General features: G+C 34.3%; 1 protein-coding gene across 2 annotated transcripts in view; it reads right to left on the bottom strand.

Moving 5' to 3' along the window:
* Positions 1 to 21,508, bottom strand: part of bbs9 (Bardet-Biedl syndrome 9) — a 192,547-nt gene that overhangs the window by 121,497 nt on the left and 49,542 nt on the right. Inside the window, exons 15-19 of one of the 2 annotated variants that reach the window (XM_073846720.1) lie at positions 20,496 to 20,510; positions 17,797 to 17,937; positions 11,573 to 11,668; positions 7,346 to 7,518; positions 7,077 to 7,229 (exon numbers count right to left, since the gene is read on the bottom strand). In XM_073846720.1, the coding sequence (XP_073702821.1) occupies positions 7,077 to 7,229; positions 7,346 to 7,518; positions 11,573 to 11,668; positions 17,797 to 17,937; positions 20,496 to 20,510 (578 nt within the window). The remainder of the gene's footprint in view (positions 1 to 7,076; positions 7,230 to 7,345; positions 7,519 to 11,572; positions 11,669 to 17,796; positions 17,938 to 20,495; positions 20,511 to 21,508) is intronic. The other variant, XM_073846721.1, reaches the window with a different exon arrangement.

Genomic DNA, 21,508 nt, shown 5'->3' with positions numbered 1-21,508 from the left:
CATTTGGGCTCAAATAAATCAAGGCTGCTGGAGAGAGGCCTCCATTATGAGTGCAGGGGCCCCGCAGTGAGCTGTCATTCACTGGCCAGCCACCTTCACCTTTCAACTGCTAATTACAGGGAGCCACACAGCTCACAGTGAAGCACACACACACTTACAGAAGCCTTTTTAAAGCTCTTCTACAAGGAAAAATATTTGTGGGAAACACAGACGGTCAGTGCTCTCTAGACCTCAACACATGAATTCTTGTTGATCCTGAATTTAGAAGTAAGGGCTTTTATCCACACAAATAATAGGAATGACAGTGGGGTTAAGAAGGAATGAGCAAGTGAAATCTTATCTGCCCACAAGCATCCAGAGCATCAGACACATGGTAGATGACAAGCCACAGTCTGTTATTGTATAATGATGGAGGCGCATCTACATTCTGTGAGTGACATAAACAGGATGTGTAACAAAAAACATGTCATCCAAAAAAGCACGTCAACAACTCAACAGTGTATTCATCTCTAGAATCCTGAGCGTAACCCACATTCAGTGCCTTGTTCTAATGCCAGTCATAAGCAAATCTAATTACTAAAAATGTACACTACTGTTTAAAATTTAAGGTCAATAAGATTTTTTGATAGAAGTCTTATGCTCAACCCAGGCTGCATTTATGTGATCGAAAATACAGTAAGAACTGTAATATTGTGAAATATTACAACAATTTGCAGTCAAGTCTTCGGAGTTTAATATTTTTGTAGAAACTGTGATTTTAATGGGGGATTTTTTGATAAACAGCCTTTGTTGTAACATCCAGGGTTGCCAGGTCTCAGAAAAAATTTCAGCCCAAAGCTTACTCAAAACCTGCCCAAAAAGAATGAAAACTAGCCCAATTTTTGCTGATTTATTCCATTAATGCACTTTAAAATAAAAATTTTAATTTTATTTATTTTGTTTATATATATATATATATATATATATATATATATTTTTTTTTTTTTAGCGAGACTTGTTTAGGCTATATATGTGTGTGTGCATTTTTAATTATTAAATCTGTATTTTATTGTAATTTTCTTTTCCTCATTTTCATTTTCATTTTCAGTACCGTAATAAATTGTAAGATTTATGGGCGATACAGCCAGAAATATTACAACAATATTTTTTTCCATATCATACTATATAAGTATTTATCAAAATATTAATTTACCATTAATATGGAAGGAAATGTTTTTCACGCGTTTGTTAGACCCTGAGAATGAATGTATAACTGAATTATCAATTGAATTAAATTAAAATTTAATTAAATGTATACAAAAAAAATTTTAATTAAAATCTTTTAAGCCACCTTTTAATTTAGGGCCTTTCAATTTTTATTTTCCCCTAAATTCTGTGTTTTCCATTTAATTTATTTTGTATTATTTAATACAAATTTATCATAAAAAAGTGTCAAATTTAATGGATTAATAAACATTTTTTAATGTTAAAATATAGGATAATAACGTATATAACAATTAATTTACAACAAAGCATTATTATTTTTTTTCTGAAATAAGACGCTGCACAACAAAACCTTGTGTTTAATATAATTTTTAAACTTTTTCAAAATATCCAAATTGTGCAGGAAAACTGCAAACCTGGCAACATTGGTAACATCATAATCCTAGTTTTGAATGGTGGTGTACAAAAACCTGCTGGTCCTTTCTGTACATCTCACCTAGTCGAGAGGTTCAACCAAACACTGAAGTGAACGCTATGATTGGTGGAAGCCAAGGACAGGGACAAATGTAAACTCGCGCTCTATGCTATATGGCATCAGGCAGGTGTCCAGCAGCCCCAGGGCCTACTTATCAAAAGCAAAGCTTGGGAGCAGCACCCCACTCCCCATCATTCTGTCATCAAATATGTACAGTATGGGACATGAGAGAGCGCTTCAAACAGGTGATGTCATTGGTACAGGAACAACTGGCTGAGCTTCAGCAGCAAGTCAACCTCCAGTTGGCAAAACTGATTGCTTTTTAAGGTGCGGTCACATTAACAAAACTTTGCATTCATTGTCTGTTGTTAGTAGTGTAATCTATCTGTTGGTCATTGCAGAGAATCTGCGCGACCTAAACTTTAGCAGGGACACTACACAGTCATCAAAACAGTGAAATTGAAGGTGATAATACACAGGGCAACTTTTTGAGCAATCTTGCTGTCAATGGGCAACCCGGTGAGACACAAGGCCCACAACCAATCCCATTAGAAATGTGTTGTATGTATCATCACCTTCAGACTTATTACTAGAGATCTCGCACAATAAATGAAAAATCAGTCAGACCCAGACATACGCAATGGATAAAATGCATTTGAATTATTAGGGTAAGGGTAATTGGGTACATTTCTTTCTAATATCACTTCTGTTTTCACAAAAAAAATAAAATGTACCAATATAGTATCAGTGTATGCCATTATGGCATGCATAACAGCCATTCTTCTAAAACAATATGTTTAGCTTTCTTCAGGGTGTAGACATGTCTTGACATGTATCCTAAATATTGAGCTTTTAGGAAAATACAGCTGAGGTCAAAAGTTACATCCCCCTTTTAGATTTAGATTTAACCAAAATAAGAGGGATCACACAAAATGCATGTTACTGTTTATTTAGTACTGACCTGAACAAGATATTTCACAAAAAAGATGTTTACATATAGTCCACAAGAGAAAATAATAGCTGAAAATGTTGAAAAGTTTACATCCCATTGATTTTTTAATACTGTGTTGTTACGTGAATGATCCACAGCTGTGTTTTTTTTTTGTTTAGTGACAGTTGCTCATGAAATTACGTCAGCGCGGGGTAAGTCAGTTCCGCTACAGGTCTGTGCCTATTATATTAACATGCTCTTGTCTCAAATAATGCCTTTTACCTTTTCTGTTTTGTCTGTTTTCCAAGTTGTTGTTAAAAAATCAACAAAGAAACAACATTTTACTTGTTTGTAATTTATATGAGCACTCAGACCGCTGACTCATCAATATAATATGCGCAACATAGCGCCGGCTATAGTTTCTGTTCTCAATCTCTGGTATATTTAAGCGTATTTTCTCAATTTACTCAGTCATTTCCCTCGAACCACTACATCATGATAAATTATGACAGCATTTATATCCAAATGCACATTTTCCCAAGAATAAATTAAACGAGTCTGAGTCTGGATGATGCATAAACTCATACATACATGAAAAAAAAAATACATGAAGAGTCATAATGCACAGCCAGCACCAAATAGACAGAACGGCAAAACTCAAAACTGTGCTGTGTTATAAGTGCTAACATTCATAATTGAATAAACATAGTATTTGTGATGACCAGAAGCTGACACAAAGTTTTTGAAGAAATGTTTGCTATTTTTAGAGTAAAACACCGGTATATATCATAGCGTCATAGTATCTATTTTGTAAAAATAGACTTTAATTCCCGAACTTACGCTTGTTAAGTATGGCCGCCGCTGTCACCGGAAAAGCGCCAATCCGGAAGCCAGAAACACGCAAGTGTGAAAAAAGCTAATTGGGGTCAATGGTATTCTGAGTCAATTTGATGGGTTTTTAAGGGAAATGCACACACAGATTAGTAATATTGCTGAAATGTGTATTTGTAAAACTAGAAATGGTTTCAAAATAAATATTTTTTACTAAATGAAATAACATTTGCATTAATGTAATCTTATTTTCTCAAAAGTATAGCTAAATTAAATAAAACAATAAATGGAAAAAAAAAAAAAAGATATTTTAAACATTTTGTCCAAACGAACAGGGACATATACGCAGGATGTAACATACTCTATATAAAACTGGATATAAAATAGTGGTTCAAACTCAAACCACTAAATCTTTTTTTTTTAAATGACCAACTGGTACTTCCAAATCTTACTGGTGCTTTCTAAACAGTTAAACTGATTACATTAGAGGTTCTTTGCCGTAAAGACAAGCATGTCCACTTTCTCTGGTTTCAGACAGGAGCGATGATTCGACACAGCATTACCACTATTTTGAACCCTTTCCAACAATGAATTTGATGTATAATTTGAATTAATGAGATCCATCTTTTCACACTGAGGACAACTGAGGGACTCGTATGCAACTATTACAGAAGATTCAAATGCTCACTGATGCTCCAGAAAGGGAAAAAAAGATGCATTAAGAGCCGGGGGTGAAAACTTTTAAACAGAATGGAGATGTGTAAATTTGTACTTATTTTTTACTTATATTATCATATTTCTTCATTTAGTACTGCCCTTCAGAGGCTACAAAAAGAAGTTACATGTGTCCCATAGAACAAAATAAGTTAAATTTACCCTGATCTTCCAATTCATAAAGTTTTCACCCCCTGGCTCTTAACCCCTTAACTGTCGCCCCCCATTTTTTTAAATAGGCATGAAAGTGCATTATCCAAACTTTAATTGTTGTAATTCATGAACTCTTTTGAATACAGATCTAAGGTTGGTCTCTTTTTAAAGAAGACAATCAGCAGATTTTTGCAGAAGTGGAATTTTCTCAAAAAAATAAAGTGTCAACAAATTATAGAAGTTTAAATTTACTGTAAATAAAATGCACTGTACAATTTTTATTATATTTTATATAAAATACATATTTTACATAACAGGTTTTATCCTAAATTTGATATCAAATTGAAGCCTCACATCTAAATAAGTTATGTTCCAAATTTGAAGTTGATATGAAAAAAATTAAGGTTCCTGTGAAAGTTTGTTAAGGGCGTTATACCGCAAACAGCCACCGGGAGCCATTGAAATGCCATATATATTTTTTATGCAATTTTCTGTCACAAAAGTCTAAATTTGTCTGGAAATTTTCATTCTATCACAAAATAACCACCAAATATGACATCCTGAGACTCAGACCTTTCCAATGATATATTTTTTGTCAAGATTGTAAAAAGTTGTGATTCTAAAAGGCCGTAATGCATTTTGTAATATGACACCACTAAGGGGGAGGAGACCGCCAAATGATTTTAAAGTACAATTTCCATGATAATGCAATATCCGATTTCAAAATGGTTTTCACAGGATGATTCTTGAGCTTCTAAGCTTTCAAATGATATATAATTTATGATGGTTACTAAAAGATTTGATAGAGAAAAAGGACAACGGAAAAAAGAGTGCCAAGCGTCCCACAGGTGGGACGGTGACAGTTAAGGGGTTAATGCATGTTTTTTCGTTCTGGAGCATCAGTGAGCGTTTGAACCTTCTGTAATAGTTGCATATGAGTCCCTCAGTTGTCCTAAGTGTGAAAAGATGGATCTCAAAATCATACAGTCATTGTTGGAAAGGGTTCAAATACACAAAAATGCACAAAAGCCAAAGGATTTGTGGGATTTGAAGGATTTTTCTAAAGAACAGGGAGCAGTTTAACTGTTCGGGATAAACAAGGGACTTATGAACAACTATCAAAAAAACAACAACAAAAAAAAAACACTGTGGAACATTCAGGTAACGACACAGTATTAAGAATCAAGGGGATGTACACTTTTGAACATGATCATTTTTATAAATTCAACTATTATTTTCTCTTGTGGACTATATGTAAACATATTTTATGATAAATATCTTATTCAGGTCAGTAATAAATAAACAATAACATGCATTTTGTATGATCCCTTTTATTTTGGTAAGACAATGAACATTTTCCAATTCTGAAAGGGGGATGTAAACTTTTGACCTCAACTGTATATTGTATTTTAGAGGCTTTGTGATTAATCTCTTGCCAACTTTGGGCAACTTTGGGCAACGTTGCTGTCAACATGCAACCAAGTAAAACACGGCCCCAGACCGATATCAATTATCCAGATAAGAAATTGTCACCCATTCTCAATGCGAAAGTGCCTAAGCAACAATTCTTTAAAAAAGTTGCACCATGTATCATCAACCTCAGAAGTCTGCTACGTGACCCAAGCCAAGTCTGATGGGCTTCTGGTCAGGTTAATGTTTAATGAACAACCTCTTATTTGGGTTTGTAACTAAAGAACAAGTAATAATGTAAATAATGTACAGTTTCTTGACCAATCATTTCTCTTCATAAGACCACAATATATGTGACCGGATCCAGCAAAATGAGTCACAGTGACCCAAATTTTAAAATTGAGATTTTGGTATCAATGGAAAGATGAGACCATCTTTAAAATGATATTCTATTGGAAAGTCATACCTTGAATAGTTTTAAATATATACCCATTTGAATTATGGTTGTCTGCTCTCTTTTTCCAATTGAAAACCAAAAGAAAATAGCTTTTAAAGTTTTTTTTACCATGTTTTGTTGATATCTTTTAAAATATATTGCATTTAAAGGGATAAACTATTTATTTTACAGCTTAATTTGACCAAAGACATTTGTATATATGCATATAATTGCTGTTAAACGTTTATATATTTAACCCAAAAAAATCACTGACTAGCCTTAGCCACTCTTGCTACTAGCTTGTTTACACAGAGCGCTGCTAGCCTGACAGGAGGATGGCTGGACCAATCACGTGCTGGTCAGTCGAAACGTTGCTTCCCATTGAAAATGATCAGCATTTATGTCACTGTTTGTGTATATTTCTAAGCTTTTTGATTGGTTTTATACAGAGGTAGTAACGTTTCATGGGATACCCGAAATATAAGGAAATGCTCAGAGGTGACGAGAGGAGTTGAGAAAAGCAATGTTCATTTCCAGCGAATTTAGTAAAACTTTAAGTCAATTTTAATAGTCATTTAAATACCTTTACTCAATTATCTGGACTACGAAACTTTTGGAGATTATTTGTAATGTCTGTTCTTTGAAATTAGCTAAAAAAAGAAATCAATTTTTTCATTGTTTTTCCACATTATCGGCTCTTAAAATAGAACGTTCCGTAAAATAGACTTCCGACTCATTTCGCCAGATCGGGTCTTTTTTTATTCTCAAAGACGAGCAACTTTGGCATTTTATGAACTTCCAAGGACCATGGTTTCAGCTAAAAATCTTTCTCAAGAAACAAAGTCACCTACATAGTGGATGGCCTGAGGGTGAGTAAATTAACAGCTATCTATTCCAGTGTGTCTTTGTGTAACTGTGCTTACTTGGCGGTAGGTTCCCTCCATCAATGTGTCCAGGTTTTGAAGCGGCCCTGGGGTTTTGTCTTTAAATCGGGTCAGTAGACGGCGCTGGATGGCCCTGAACTGGACTGCTCTCTCCGACAGCAAATCCTGATACTTCTGCGCAGTCACACGAAGCTACAAATATTCCCACAAAAAACAGCATTTATTAGGGATGACAGCATATGCGTCTGTATGTATAGAGAGCCAAGAATCTGTTTTAAAAATGTGTGACTGTGTGAGAAACTTTGCACCTCAAAGTGGTGGTCCACTGTCTCAAAGTACTCGGGCAGTGGAATTGGTCCAGTAAAGCTGTTCCGAAAGTCTTTCACTCCAAGGGAGGCAAAGTGCTGGTCGAAACGTTGCACCAGCTCCTTGGCGACCAGCCAGATATCCTCAAAGCTCTCGCTCTGGATCCTGTAACGCTCTGCAGAGAGTCAACACACACTCACATAAAGAGAGAGACAGAGCAGTGCTATCAGCCTTCCGTCTCCCGCACCTGTAATTAGCTCATGACAACCTGAAACAGATCACAGGGCTTCCTCGCATGATGGATGCGAGCGTTAGTGAAGCGTGTGTGAGGGGGGGAGTTTGTGTGAAAGTGTGCATTTATGTGTGTTCATGAAAGACAGACAGAAGAAAGGGAGAGAGAGAGAGGGAGAGCAAGATGTCGATCCAGACTGGCACCACAACAAAACTTTCATTACAGGATTTGACTGACCTCTTTGTTGTGGAAATACACAACCATGCTGGCTCTTTCACCTAATATTGTACCTGATTCTTAAATTCCCAGCACTAGTTTACAAATGTCGACACAGTTTTACCACAAGCTCAGTCAACGCTGGCTTTCTTCAGGAGACTTTAAAGAACTTTCAGACAACTACAATAACTATCAATCGATGATAGAGGATGTGGTTTTTCCTTCTTTGTCTCCAAACTAAGTTTTTCTTTGCTGTTGTCTTTGGTGCTTGTCTTTATGAAGCAGATTTTAAAACGTTTTCTCTGATTAAGTCATTCGAACAGTTCAAGTTTAATGTCAGAAAATGAACTTTTCATAAAACCTATTTCTGAGTGACAAAGAAATTCCACTTGAAAAATGTAGGACAGGATTTGATGTTAACCATGGTAAACCGAGTGAATGGAGAAAAGTGGTCTTTATATGACAGCTGATTGGAGGGGAGAGGTTGGGCTTGCTGATTTCAGTTAAAAAAAGAAAAACCACTTTGGAGGCACGGGAACGTATTAAAATTTGATGAAAGATGTTTTTTTTCTCTGGAATAACATTAAAATATAACCTGAAAAGTGATTTAAAGTACTAAAGTACTCATTTTCTAAAGCAGTTGATTTAAAAAGATGCATTTAACCTCGATAATTCTTGAAAAATGACTAGATTATAAAAAAGCAGAGACGAAAAAATACTTTTTTTATTTCTTAATTAGTAGGACCTGTGACTAAACTGGCATCTTCAGAGTTTCAATGACATATAGTTGAGGTCAAAAGTTTACATACACCTTGCAGAATCTGCAAAATGTTAATTATTTTACCAAAATAAGAGGGATCATACAAAATGCATGTTATTTTTTTTATTTAGTACTGACCTGAATAAGATATTTCACAGAAAAGACATTTACATATAGTCCACAAGAGAAAACAATGGTTAAATTTACATTCATTACATACGCTTGATTCTTAATACTGTGTTCCACAGCTATTTTTTTTGTTTGTTTGTTTAGTAATAGTTGTTCATGAGTCCCTTGTTTGTCCTGAACAGTTTAACTGTCCGCTGTTCTTCAGAAAAATCCTTCAAGTCCCACAAAGTCTTTGTTTTTTATTCAGCATTTTTGTGTATTTGAACCCTTTCCAACAATGACTGTATGATTTTGAGATCCATCTTTTCACACTGAGGACAACTGAGGGACTCATATGCAACTATTACAAAGGTTTCAAAGGCTCGCTGATGCTCCAGAAAGAAAAAACATGCATTAAGAGCCAGGGGTGTAAAGTTTTGAACAGAATGAAGTGGAAAGTTTTCTGATTTTGCCTAAATGCCTTTTTTCCATTTAGTACTGCCCTTCAGAAGTTACAGAAGATACTTAAATGTTTCCCAGAAGACAAAATAAGTTACATTTACCCTGATCTTCACATTCAGAAAGTTTTTCAAAAAGCTCTTAATGCATGGTTTTTCCTTCTGGAGCATCAGTAAGTGTTTGAACCTTCTGTAAAAGTTGCATATGAGTCCCTCAGTATGAAAAGATGGATCTCAAAATCATACAGTCATTGCTGGAATGGGTTCAAATACACAAAAATTTGAACCAAAGAATTTGTGGGACCTGAAGGGTTTTTCTGAAAAACAGCAGGCAGTTTAAGGCCTCGATCACACAGGCGCACCACACTGCCTTTTTTTGGTGGCTTTTAAAAAAGAGCAGTGTACTGCGGTTTTTTATAATGCTAGGCAACGACCAAAACAGCTGTCCTGTCAGTCTAATCAAATGATTATACACAGCAAAATCCCCAGTGTTAATTTAACACTCTGAGTGTGGACACATATAGACACTGAAGCAGTGTTAAAAGTTAACGAGATAATTAGGTGATTAACAAAGTGATGATTGATCATTATTGAAGACACCTGATGTTAGTAAGCAGAATCACCAAAGGAGAAAACCTAAATTTTTAAGCAAACATTATAGTGGTCAGTGTTTGCATTAGTTGGGCTCTTAAATCCTCAATATTAGGTCTTGTTTGGTCACAATTACTGAGCTATAACAGCCAGACAAGCCAAGAGCAAAAGTCATCAGGTGGCATTGACTGTGCTTGACATAATCATCATATAGTGACTTGCGTATTTGACATAGGATTTCCTTACAGATTACAAGAAACTGTGAACAAAAGAGCAATCAGTTTTGGCATAATCAGACAGATGATGAAAAAAAGAGTTTATTTTAATTTAGACACACAGACATGAAGAATCAGCGTGAGAATCACAACAACGGTGACCATCAAAAAGCGTGTTGTAGCCAATCAGAACTCATCCATGACTCCCATCATGCATTGCGGCATGAATAAATTATGAGAGTTCAGAGTTGATCTGTTAATCTGAATATGCCGTTTGTCACCATTGTTGAGATTCATGGGCTGGTTCTTGATGTCTATGTGTGCCTATGTGAAACTCTTTTTTTTTTTAACAGGTTGTAAAAAAATCTTTCCAAAATGTATAGGAAGCACTGGATCTTCTGTGGATTGTCAAGGCTATTACAATAAGCAAAAAAAAAAACAAAAAAACTAAGAGATTAGACACTAGGTGATTCACGTCAAACAATCAATATGTTAAAACATAATCATTACCTGATGGCATGAGCTTATGTCTGGCTGTTTTAACTCAAATACAGCAGCCAAACAAAATCTAGTATTAAAAATTTAAGGGTCAAGAGTCCAACTAATGCAAACACTGACCACTATAATGGTTGCTTAAAAATTTTGGTTTTCTCCTTTGGTGATTCCGCTTATTAACATCAGGTGTCTTCAATAATGATCAATCATCACTTCATTAATCACCTAATTATCTCGTTAACTTCAACACTGCTTCAGTGTCTATATGTGTCCACACTCAGAGTGTTAAATTAACACTGGGGATTTTGCTGTGTAGTGGGAACGCTCTAAAATCTTTGGTTTTTGCTGTTAAGTAAACTGTCATAGTAGCAGAAACCTTAAAAAATACAACTTCGAAACCAAAAGTTTCTCCTCCATTTTTGCAGTCTCCGGACTTTCTAAGCAACTGTAATCTTTCGTCACTACAACAGAAGGCTTAAATTTTGATTGGACATTCATTCGATTGGACAATGGAAAAAAAACACTAATGACGTCGGGCGTTTTTCCGCTCGGAGTTGCTTTTTTTTTCAACTTCAGGCACTAAGCAGGCGCAGCAGGTGGCTAAAATGCGAGGCGCCCGGGGTTCTGTCTGATCGAGGCTGTTCAGGACAAACAAGGGACTCATGAAAAACTATCACTAAAAAAAACACAGCTGTGGATGATTTAGGTAACAACACAGTATTAAGAATCAAGGGGATGTAAACTTTTGAACAGGGTCATTTTTATACATTCAGCTTTTTATTTTTTATATGTAAACGTCTTTTATGTGAAATATCTTATTCAGGTAAGTACTAAATAAAAAATATGCATTTTGTATGATCCGCATTATTTGGGTAAAATAATTAACATTTTTCAGATTCTGCATTGTGTATGTAAACTTTTGACCTCAACTGTATACCATGTTTTGTTTCAACAGGGCACTGAAAAGATGTCTGTATATGAAAACATCTAATACACAAGTTTTGAATAAAATGATCCAGGATCAAATTTGGTGAAGTTTAAATGAACACTGTACAGCAGAAGGAGTCTGAAAATGTACATTTTTCAGAAATCTTAAAATAAAAAAAATCATTGGCATAGGTTGGGCATGTATGTGCTGGTGTGTGAGAACTCACGGGACGTTTTGGAGGCGAGCACAATGACTCTGGAGCCTGTAATGAGTTGGAAGCCCAAAGCACTGCTGTCATTATTTTCTGACTTCTCAGAGAAATCTGAAACCCAGAAACACAGTGAATTGAAATTCAGTACAAAATAATGTAACATACAGCAAATTTCTCCATTTATTTCTATCTTTGTTTAAGAACGACAGATACACTGTGCAATGTGTACTTTCTTGTTGCTCTTACAAAAAGCACTAGTAAAATGGAACCATACCAGCCTTTCTGTGGCAGCAGTAGTACAGAGTACCGGCTCACAGACAGATGCTTTTTTTTAAACACTCCTGTATATATTTATGTGCACGCTCTGTGAAGAGTGTCAAGGGTTTCTATTTTGTTTTTGCTGTTGAGCATGTGAATGCAATGACAACAGAGGTGTTTAAGCCAATCTGTTCAATAATAGGTTTTGTTCAGTGAGGTCTGAGTTTGGCATACCTACAAATTATTTCATTATAACCAAAAAAGCATAAATAAGAGATTCACTGTGCAGTGTAGGAAGCTTTTTTGAATATAGCAGGAGTTTACACATATTCATGGAGCTTGTGCTGAACTAAAGTAACTGATACCTTATAATAATATATTATGTATTACTTTAATAAAAAATAAAAAAAATTATATTGTTATTTGATTAGGTTATCTGTTTATTTTTTTCAAAGTTAAACTAAAAACTATTAACATAAAACATTTACAATAGTTTTTGCTATACCAAAATTTGAGCAAATAAAATATTTTTTAAAAGAAATATATATTTTAAACTTAAATTGTTTTAATCAGTTGACAGCCTTAAAAGCTAATAATAATATGTTTGTCTGTATACACAGCTACTGTATATTGCTACCAGAAACACCTGTATTAAGCGGAATGTGGACTACTGAAAGTTTGGAAATTTTCATTTAAGTGATCAAAACTTATTTTTTTGATAAACTCTGATATTTTGTTGTATATTGCAATGACATTTTAAACACATTTTACAGTTTTCCAAAGTGTCCAAATGCCTTTCAGGGTTACTGTATTCCAGTGTACTGAACAATATTAATAATAGCATGCTAGTGGTAGTACATATCCAAAAACTACAATTGTTTTTAGTGTCCTTTCCCCCAAGAACACAGACGCGTGTTGCCGTCTCTGTCTGTCTGTCCCTCCTGATGGCTTCTGATTCTCATGCAGAGTGGCTGAACGGATGTCAGACAGAGATAGTCTCTTATCAGCACGCAGGACGCCGGAGCACAGCGGATTGTTCCTTATCTGACCAAAGCTCAGGCCTCACATTATCTCCGAAAAATGCTTTTCCAAGCCCTGTCTACAGCACTCACTCAGATAACAGAACACTGACTCCACTGCTCACCAATAATGTGAAAATGTGGGAATTACACTAATGTAATTATACGGCATAATTACACTACATATAATAATAGAATTATACTTTTACTGTATACGTTTTCAGTTTTAAACAAATTTATGTTTACTTGTGCTCCTTGTCAATCAATTAAAATTTTTAATCTAAATAATTACACTATGTGGTGATTAATTAATCTAATTAATTGAAAAATTAATTGCACACCAAATTTGGCTGAGAAATCACCCCCAAAAGATCATTTAAATACAAAATATATTTACAAAATATTACAAAAAATAGATTAAGGGTTTTTTTTTCAGATTTTTTTCTATTTTCTTCTCCTTTTTTTATTTTTAGGTGAACTATTCTTTTTTTATATTTTCAAATTTTTGTAGTTTTTGAGTCATTCATTTATTTGATTCGTTCAAGTTGCTGATTCATTTAATAATTCATTAAATAATTAAGTAATTGTCACTCTTTATGACCGGGCCATTGAATTATTGGTTCACCTGATGTGTTTAAAACACCGTTTCATTTAGAACGAATCACCTCTGTGTGTTGCTCAGAGACGTCTAAAGGTCTTGGGGAGGGGGTGGGGTGGATGCATTAATTGTGTTAAAATTTTTATCATGTTTTTTTACCATAAGTAATTAATTAGATGAATGCGATAAATCGACAGCCCTAATATTTTTCTTATTTTTTTCCTAAAAAATGTACATGTACTTTTCTAAAATGAAAATTGTCATAATTATAAATCACGTTTTTGTAGAGTTGATAATGAATTTCAAATTCAGTTAAAAGTCATGTCACACATGTCTTCTGTAGACACGTCCCACAGAAGAGAGGGGTGGGATGAGCAGTAGCTTATTCTAATTTAAAGAGACATACACCTAAACTGCTCACTGTGAACAGAGCTGTTTTTCGTGGTAAAACGGTAAAACGTGTGTTGTTTCACACAACCATTGAGGAATTTTAACCAAAGTATATTACAGACATTTCATAAAGACCCTAAAGAATCATACCAACTTGGAAAATAGGCATCCGATGTACCAATTAAAGAGCACCTATTTTTCAAAATCCCTACAATGATAAATATCCACCCACTCCTTATTTTTTAATCCTTATTAAGCCAAACCAGTCTCATTAGGCATGCGGTTTTGATTCTCAAAGAAGTGTGATGTCACATTGTTTAGGCTCCACCCACGGCTGCTGACTGACAGTCCTGCATTGCCACAGTTTTGCATTTTGTCCCACTTTCGGTGTGTTTGGCTTCCCATATGTACGGCTGAACAGCAGTTTGCAAAGCAGAGATATACATGCTACACCCTCTTCTGAAGACGGGGCGGGAATATGCAGCTAATTTACATTTAAAGTGATACACACCAAAACAGCTCTTCTTTAGACACGCCGCAAAAAATTACATTTTCCAGATGTTATAATTAGGGCTGGTATCGAGATCAATACTTTTAGGCACAGAATTGTCTTGATTCCATTGAGTACTGAAAAACGTCTTGTCGTTCGGTACCAAACTTCGATACCTAAGGGGTTTATCTCGTCAATGTCTGTGAGCCAATAAGCATGCAGCATTAAATGTTTTCGACCTGAAGCTGTGCAGATCGATCAGTGTTTGACATTACAGTATAGCGAGAGCGATTTGAAAAATATGGAGCAGTCTGTAGTAGAAAGCAGCCCTACCCCCTTAGATGTAATGTTAGTTACACTGGTGCGTTTTTGTTTTAAAACTGCGTTTTACAGTGCGTTTTAGAAAAGATCATCCAAACTACACTAAAAATCTGTGTTACATGACCATTCATGCACACTGTAGCATCATGCTACATTAGACAATAAATAAGATTTATATTCCACTTTTACTCACTTTTAAGTGTTTGTAACTTTAGATTGTGGTCTAATGTGTGTTTTGGCCATATAATGATGCTGGAATATGTTATTTGTAGCCTTTTATATCAAGCTAATCACTACATCTGCTTAGCATTTCTCATGTAAACACACTGTATTAATATGAAAATAGGCAGAATCTCATGAAAATCACATACACATCCTATACTGTCTTAATCATGTGTTTATTAGCTTTGTTTCATCCGTAAAATGCTTTTTACATCTAATGCTCAGCAGTAAATAAGTACAAAATGAATAGAAATTACGATTCTGTCTGAGCTTTCCTCTAGTTTTTTGAGGAAAACGTTTCAGGATTTCTCTCCATATAATGGACTTCTATGGTGCCCCCGAGTTTGAACTTCCAAAATGCAGTTTAAATGCAGCTTCAAAGGGCTCTAAACAACCCCAGCCGAGGAAGAAGGGACTAATCTAGCGAAACACAGTTATTTTCTAAAAAAAAAATACAATTAATATACTTTTAAACCTCAAACGCTCGTCAAGTCTAGCTCTGCGTTCACTCTGTGTATTCTGGTTCATGACATTTAGGGTATATTGAAAAACTCATTTTCAAACTTAATCTCATTTTCTCCTCCAACATCAAAATTGCCCTACATCACTGTTTTACATTTTTTTCCAGTTGACCTTTTTTGCTTGTTCAATTTGTAAACACTGGAGATGGGATGGAATGAGATGGGAGTTTTTCGACATACTCTAACTGTCTTTAACTGGAATACACAGTGTTCACGCAGAGCTAGACAAGACGAGCATTTGAATTTAAAAAGTATATAAAATGTAATTTTATTTAGTAAATAACCAATTGTTTTGCTAGATAAGAACCTTACACTGTAAAATCCAATAGTTTACCTTACTTAGATTTACTTAGTTATCTTTACTTAGTTGCTATACTTACTAGGTTGTATTAAGTTACAGCTACTTTCAAGGCAAGTAAAACAATTTACTTACTGCTTTGAGTGACGCTTACTTAAAATATTCAAGTAGCCACAAAGGAACCAATGACATTAAGAAACCAGTGAGAGGCAGCAGTGCACTAATATGTTGCTAATTTCCTAAATAAAAAAGAAGAAGAAAATAAAAGTTTTTGAGGTGGGTCAATAGTTAATCTGCAGTTATTTTTCACAACTTACATTCACTTATTTCCCAAAGTCATCATGAATGTTGTTTCAATACAACTGAAATATTTGAAAGAACATCACATTAACCTAAATTGATGTTAATTTTCATAAAATGTTTTTTGTACCTACCATCATAGTGATTAATGGTCCCTTTGGTTGGGCAGTTGGAACTTTATTTATTTTATTTTAATTTTGTTTCTATTGATGTAGCAATGCAACATGGAATCATAAGTATTGATTTCAAGGGACAAAAAGTTATATGCAGGTTGCTTTTAAAAGGCAACCTATTTTAATAAATCATTAGCTTATATATTTTTAATGTTTACTGATGATCTTTTAAAACTTCATTGTTCTTCATATTCATAAACACCCTAATACACCCATTTGGGTTGCGATTATCATTAACTATATGTGGTTATGTGCTCAAGTCACAGACAGACTTCAACATTCAGCACGCTAATCACAACAATGGTAACAATTCAGTTTTATTTATTTTTATTAATTGTGACAATAACCATTTTATTATTTTATTTGCTCTTTTTGTTGTGCTACTATTGACACAAGACAGTAAATAAATTTAGCAAATAAAAATAACAACAGTAAAACAAACCAAATGCATAATTTATGCATGCTGCAATGCACTCTGGGAGTCAGTGAGTAGCTATACTAAGTCAAGAGTAAACCTTAAGTAAAGGATCAAGTAGCCCCTACAGTTCTTTTTTAGTTGCTAGAACTCTCATGTAAGTAAACTATACTAACTAAGCATTTGTCAGTACAACATATTATTTCTATTTCACTTTACTTAGTTGTTTTAAGGCAATCGGTTTCCATGCTTTTTTTAAGTAAGCCCAACTAATTAGATTTTACAGTGTAGTTTAGAGCCCTTTGAAGCTGCATTTAAACTGCATTTGGAAGTTCAAACTCGAGGGCACCATAGAAGTCCATTATGTGGACTATATTAAAAAAACGATTTCTTTATGACTGAAGAAAAACAGACATGGATCTTGGATGACAAGGTAGTGAGTACATTATCTGTTAATTTGTTGTTCTGGAAGTGAACTACTCTTTTAATTTAGTTTTTCCCCCTGGAAACAAGTAGAAGATCAGCCAGTGAGGAAAGTAAAATATTCTTAAAACAAAAGTATTTTACTTCCCCACTGCCAGATAATTTTGCTTATTTTAAACAACCTGCACTTAATTTAGTTTTTTTTTTTTCCCTGGAAACACTTAATATCCTATGTCATTTTGCTTATCTAGTAAATGCATCTTTATTTAATTTGTAGGTTTTCTTTGACTAGAAACAAGACAAAAATACTAAGACAAGCATTTTTTGCAGTGCACAGACCGGGGACACCCAAGACCAATTTTACACCTTGAAAAAAGGGGCATAATTAGTGCCATTTAAGTTATTTATTTACATTACAAAATATTTTGAATTTATAAAGGTGATTATAGATTTCTTCTGTTTGAGGTCCTCTATTGCAAAAGCCCTAACAACTAACAGCCTTATACTACACCCACTAAATATCTGCCACACACATAGAAACATACCATGTTTAATAATATATCAAAAATATATACTTATGTTTACTTTTACAGCTGTTGCTGTTGTAAATGAGTATTTGCTTAAGTTCAACCCACGACTCCTATACTCATTTTAACTTAATAGTAGTGTTGGTAATAGACATAAAGATTATGGTCGATGGTTGACTTTTTGGCAAGGAAGTGCCAGAATGTGTTTTTGTATGATTCATCCATCATTTTCAGAGATGGCTGGGATAAAATAAAATTGCAAAAAATATCTTTGGCTGTGGTACCTGGGAAGACTTCAGTGAGGTTGACAGGAGGTTTGTTGGTGTCCACAGTGATCTTGTACTTGGCATTTTTGATAGCTGAGGAGGGGTAGCACACTAACCGAAGAGGCAGGTTGAATTTACACTGAGATACTCGAGGGATTCCTGACAGAGTGAAAACAAACACAAAAACAAGGCAATACACAAGTCATTCAGGTAAAGACAACTTCCAGTTTCAATTTTCAGACTAGTCTTTAATAATTTCAGTCTTTTTGGAAATAATGAGTAGGCGGAAGAGACTTGAGTTTGAAAACAAGAATAAAAGTTCAGTGATGTTGGAAAAATAGACAAGTACCTATGTACTGTTCACAAACACATGGGATCAGTTTTTGTCATGGATCAGTGCATCTGGAGTTTCAGTAATGTTTTCCTGTTATGTCTGTTTAGGTAATTTAAACCTGTACAACAGGGCCATACACCACTGAGCTAATGTCATGAGAGCAGGGTTTCCCAAATGGGGGTTCATTAAAAAATACAAATAATAGTGGCATTGTAACATATCTTAGTGCGATTATTTAAGTAAATGTTGCGATTTAATTATATACACTGCAAAAAATGTTTTTCTTACTTTGAGTTTTTGTCTTGTTTCCAGCCAAAATATCTAAAAATTCTTAAATCAAGAAGGATTTTTTAGACAAGTAAAAAAAAAATTCTTGTTTTTAGAAAAAAATAAGTCAAAATTAACCCCATTACCCCATTGGCAGATCATTTTGCTTGTTTCAAGCAAAAATGCACTTAATTTTGACTTTTTTCTGAAAACAAGGCAATAATTTTTACATCTAGAAAATCCTTTTCGTTTTAAGACTTTTTAGATATTTTGGCTGGAAACATGACAAAAAAAATCGAAGTAAGAAAAGCATTTTTTGCAGTGTAGTCTGTTGAGCTGCATGTTTTAGAGTGAAGAGCAGAACTCAAGATCTTGTGTTTTTAGAGTTTCAGCTTGGTTCACAGCAAATGAAGAACATTTCTGAATGTGCTTTGAGTTTACTTTGCATTTGGGAACCCAACATCTGCTTGGTACACCTTATTTATAAATTCACATAATAGGCAGTGAAGTTGATATCATAAGTTGACATTACTTTTTTACGTCAATAAATATGCTTTCCATTAATGTGTGGTTTGTTAGGATAGGACAATATTAATACGAGTTGCCAAGATACAACTATTTGAAAATCTGGAATCTGAGAGCGCAAAAAAAATCTAAATATTCAGAAAATCGGCTTTTAATTTGTCCAAATTAAAGGTTGTATCAGCGATTTCTAGCCTAAAACATAAAGTGTCAATTTCAGCTGACCTTCCTTCACGATCCGCTCGCTGCTTGCCCCATAAATTGTCTGTGAAAAAAACGCGTCTCTCTGGTCAGCCTAAAGACCAACCTTTCCACAGATAAACAAACAGTGTTCCAACCAATCAGCGTCAGGGGTTTGGTGTTGTGGACTTTCCTACTGGTGCAGGGATGTGAGGGAGGCGGAGCGAAAGTCCACAACACCAAACCCCTGACGCTGATTGGTTGGAACACTGTTTGTTAATCTGTGGAATGGTTGGTAGCACCGATTGTTTTTTTGGCATATCTCGGACCCTAGGCTGACCAGAGAGACGCGTTTTTTTCACAGACAATTTATGGGGAAGGCAGCGAGCGGATCGTGAAGAAAGGTCAGCTGAATTTGACACTTTATGTTTCAGGCTAGAAATCGCTGATACAACCTTTAAGTTCTAAGCGATGCATATTGCTAATAAAAATAGTTTTGATATACTTACGATAAGAAATTTACTAAATATCTTCATGGAAGATCTTTACTTAATATCTTAATGATTTGTGGCATAAAAGAAAAATCGATAATTTTGACCCATACAATGTATTTTTTTGGCTATTGCTACAAATATACCCGTGCTACTTAAGGCCAGGGTCACATTTTACCAATATAAACTTGAAGGTTTTGAAAGTGAAGAATTTAAAATTTTTTATATTATCACAACTTGATGTAGTTATATTTTAAATATTTTTTTTATAATATTATCTATATATTATTAATTTGTATAATTACAGTCAATTATAAATAATAATTATTATTTTTAATTTTTTTGGCTCCTAATAACACCGGTGTGAATGCAATGTGGACTAAGACACTACCAGAACTGAAAAGAAGTTTAAGTCCACTTTAAAGTCCAGCAAGTAAAATGTTTATCATATTGCATTTCATATCACCATACACGACTACATAATCACAATATGATTGTTTGCCCAAGTCTCGCAGCTCTAAACAGTATATTAAAATAATTGTCAAATAAAACCAATTTTAAACACTTAAATATTTTATCAGTTTACTTGCATTTATCTGCTTACTTGACCATAAAAAGTTATTGAAATTATTGAAACTTAAAATTACTTAATTTTAAAATACATTGTTTATGTCTAAGGGATTGGGCTGACAAAAAGAGTTTTGGAATCGCTGCTTTAGAGCAAAGAAGGACATGATATACTCTCACTTTGGGAAATGATGGGGAATATCATCACCTGTGTGATGCTGTCACCCCCTACCCCCTACTGGACACATCAACTACTACAGTAAATGTGTATTATAAACGCCCTGTGCTATGTGTGTTTTTATGAACAAGTCTGAATATTAAAGTGTTTGTCTACAGCTGAACATATTGACACTCACCTGCAGGGTTGAGCTCTGACATGCGTGGCAGCAAAAAAGAAGAGGAACAGAATATCTTAGAGTTACACATTTACACTGACACATGAATCATACTACAGAGGAGAAGGTAGTACAGAAAACAACTCGTACAGAAATGTTATATTTTAAAAACATTAGAAATTGAAAGAAATGGAAGAAAAACATTACTAATTTACTTTTAACTAAGTAAAATGTTAAAAAAAAGTAATTATTCCAGTATTACACTACTAAAAATCACCACACTGTAAAAAGTTTTCACCAGTTTCAAGTTAAAAAATTAAGTTTAGCAGCTGCCTTAAAATGTTAAGTTAAATCAACTTAAGTTATTTAAACTCGTAAGTTAAATCAATTTTGATTGTAATAAGCTAAAATGACTTGTAGTTTTAAGCTGATTTAACTTAAAAACTTAAGGCAGCTGCTAAACTTAGGTTTTTAAGTTGAATCTGGTGAAACTTTTTTACAGTGCACAGAATACTAAAAGTCGGGAAAAAATAAAAAATATTGCTACATTTATTTTGCAAGGATCAAATTGATCTAAAGTGACAGTAAAAACATTTATAATGTTACAAAAGACTTGCACTTCAAAAAAATGTTGTTCTGGATTATTTGATGAATTTCTATTCATCAGTAATGGCTGAAAATTCAGCACTGCCCTCATAGGAAGAAATTAAAACTTAAAAATAATACAAAGAGAAAATGTTTCTTTTAAATTACAATCATATTTCACAATGTAACTGTTTTTACTGTATTTTAAAATATAATTCGTTTTTGTCGTCGTTGCTGTTTTAGAGTGAAATCTGACCTGGGCCTGTTTTTGTCAAATTCATCCAAAAAGCTTTTACTGAAATCAATGGTAGCTGTTGCACTGAATGCTTCTGACCGGCAACACACTTTATGAAATATGACCTATAAGCTGGAAGTGTTTGAAATACACCTCTGCTTCCAGGTCTAAATGTAGCATTAGTCTCCCCTCAGAGTTCTCGCTCCATTTGCGT

Source organism: Garra rufa, chromosome 9 (genome assembly GCF_049309525.1).
Source record: "Garra rufa chromosome 9, GarRuf1.0, whole genome shotgun sequence".
In the NCBI taxonomy this organism is placed as follows: Eukaryota; Metazoa; Chordata; class Actinopteri; order Cypriniformes; family Cyprinidae; genus Garra; species Garra rufa.
Note: the sequence above shows the minus strand (reverse complement) of the source record. Positions and strands in the feature narration are given on the sequence as shown.